Source organism: Octopus bimaculoides, chromosome 9 (assembly GCF_001194135.2).
Source record: "Octopus bimaculoides isolate UCB-OBI-ISO-001 chromosome 9, ASM119413v2, whole genome shotgun sequence".
NCBI classification, from domain to species: Eukaryota; Metazoa; Mollusca; class Cephalopoda; order Octopoda; family Octopodidae; genus Octopus; species Octopus bimaculoides.
This window is the reverse complement of record NC_068989.1, coordinates 33,069,645-33,070,890: the sequence shown is the minus strand read 5'-3', so window position 1 is coordinate 33,070,890 and position 1,246 is coordinate 33,069,645. Positions and strand designations below refer to the sequence as shown.

The 1,246-nt window shown below is 32.3% G+C and overlaps 1 protein-coding gene across 3 annotated transcripts in view; it reads right to left on the bottom strand.

Annotated features, from left to right (window-relative positions):
- Positions 1-426: 426 nt before the first annotated feature.
- The window catches only part of LOC106883346 (neural cell adhesion molecule L1.1), a 67,820-nt gene continuing 67,000 nt past the window's right edge, over positions 427-1,246 (bottom strand). For all 3 annotated transcript variants that reach the window (XM_052970570.1, XM_052970568.1, XM_052970569.1), the window contains one exon: positions 427-654. In XM_052970570.1, coding sequence (XP_052826530.1) covers positions 549-654 — 106 coding nt within the window. In that variant the 3' untranslated portion in view covers positions 427-548. The remainder of the gene's footprint in view (positions 655-1,246) is intronic.

Below are 1,246 nucleotides of genomic sequence, written 5' to 3'. Positions count from 1 at the left end.
CTACCTTAAGGAACTGTTGTTTGGTTATTATTAGAATATTGTGCTGGTGTTGACCAATGAAAATATCATTCAAAGATTTTGATTAAGATTTTATTTTAAAAATGAACATTTTGATGCAGGCAGATTAGCATTAAAAAGGCTTTAAAGTGATACAGCTACTATTAGTAAATTTGGTTTTTGTTACTAGATATTTGCCAGAATCAGTGTTAACTTAATTTCAATGATTAGAGATAGGTGATGATGTACAGAAAATAAAGTCCTTCTCATATCCAAATTATATTTGTCTTTTTTTACCTGCCAGGAACATTAATAATTTATTATTAAAAGCTGAATAAAATATACATTAAAATAATAACTGAGTCGAATAAAACAGAACACTCTATTACCATTTAAATTAAACTTGTAATTAAACACTTTAAAGAATAATTTCTAAATTTGAAGAAATCAATTTAATACATTAGTTGTATCAAATACATTTTAAACAGCTGTTGATTATATGCCACCGAGGTTTGCTTCTTGAACACGTCAGGATTGTATGTAACAATATATCAATCCTTAATTATCGATCCTTCTTCATTGAATTGGCCAGTAGCTGTTGACTTGTATTCATCTAAACTATCCTTTTCACTTGCCTCAGTATCATTGACTTCAGTTCTGTATATGAAAAAAAAAATTTAAAAGACAGATAGTAAAAATGAAACATTTTGTTGACACATTATTGAATATGATTAACATTAGATTATAGAACCAGAATTTATTATAGAAATGTCAAATCAAAATAAACCCAAAAGTCAATTCTTTGATATGCTTCATTCCATAACTGCCATTTTTGAAGAGTGCAAGATTACATGATTGGACTGTTACTTAATATTCTGTTGAACACCTAGTGTGAAACTGATTGGTAAGATCGGCCATAATGGATATATAATACTGTATACTTCAATTAATATACCCACTCTACTGACTAATGTATGAGCGCTTTTTTTCCCTGATATATGAATTGTTAGATGGCTATCATCATCATCATCATCATCGTTTAACGTCCGCTTTCCATGCTAGCATGGGTTGGACGATTTGACTGAGGACTGGTGAAACCGGATGGCAACACCAGGCTCCAGTCTGATTTGGCAGAGTTTCTACAGCTGGATGCCCTTCCTAACGCCAACCACTCAGAGAGTGTAGTGGGTGCTTTTACGTGTCACCCGCACGAAAACGGCCACGCTCGAAATGGTGTCTTTTATGTGCC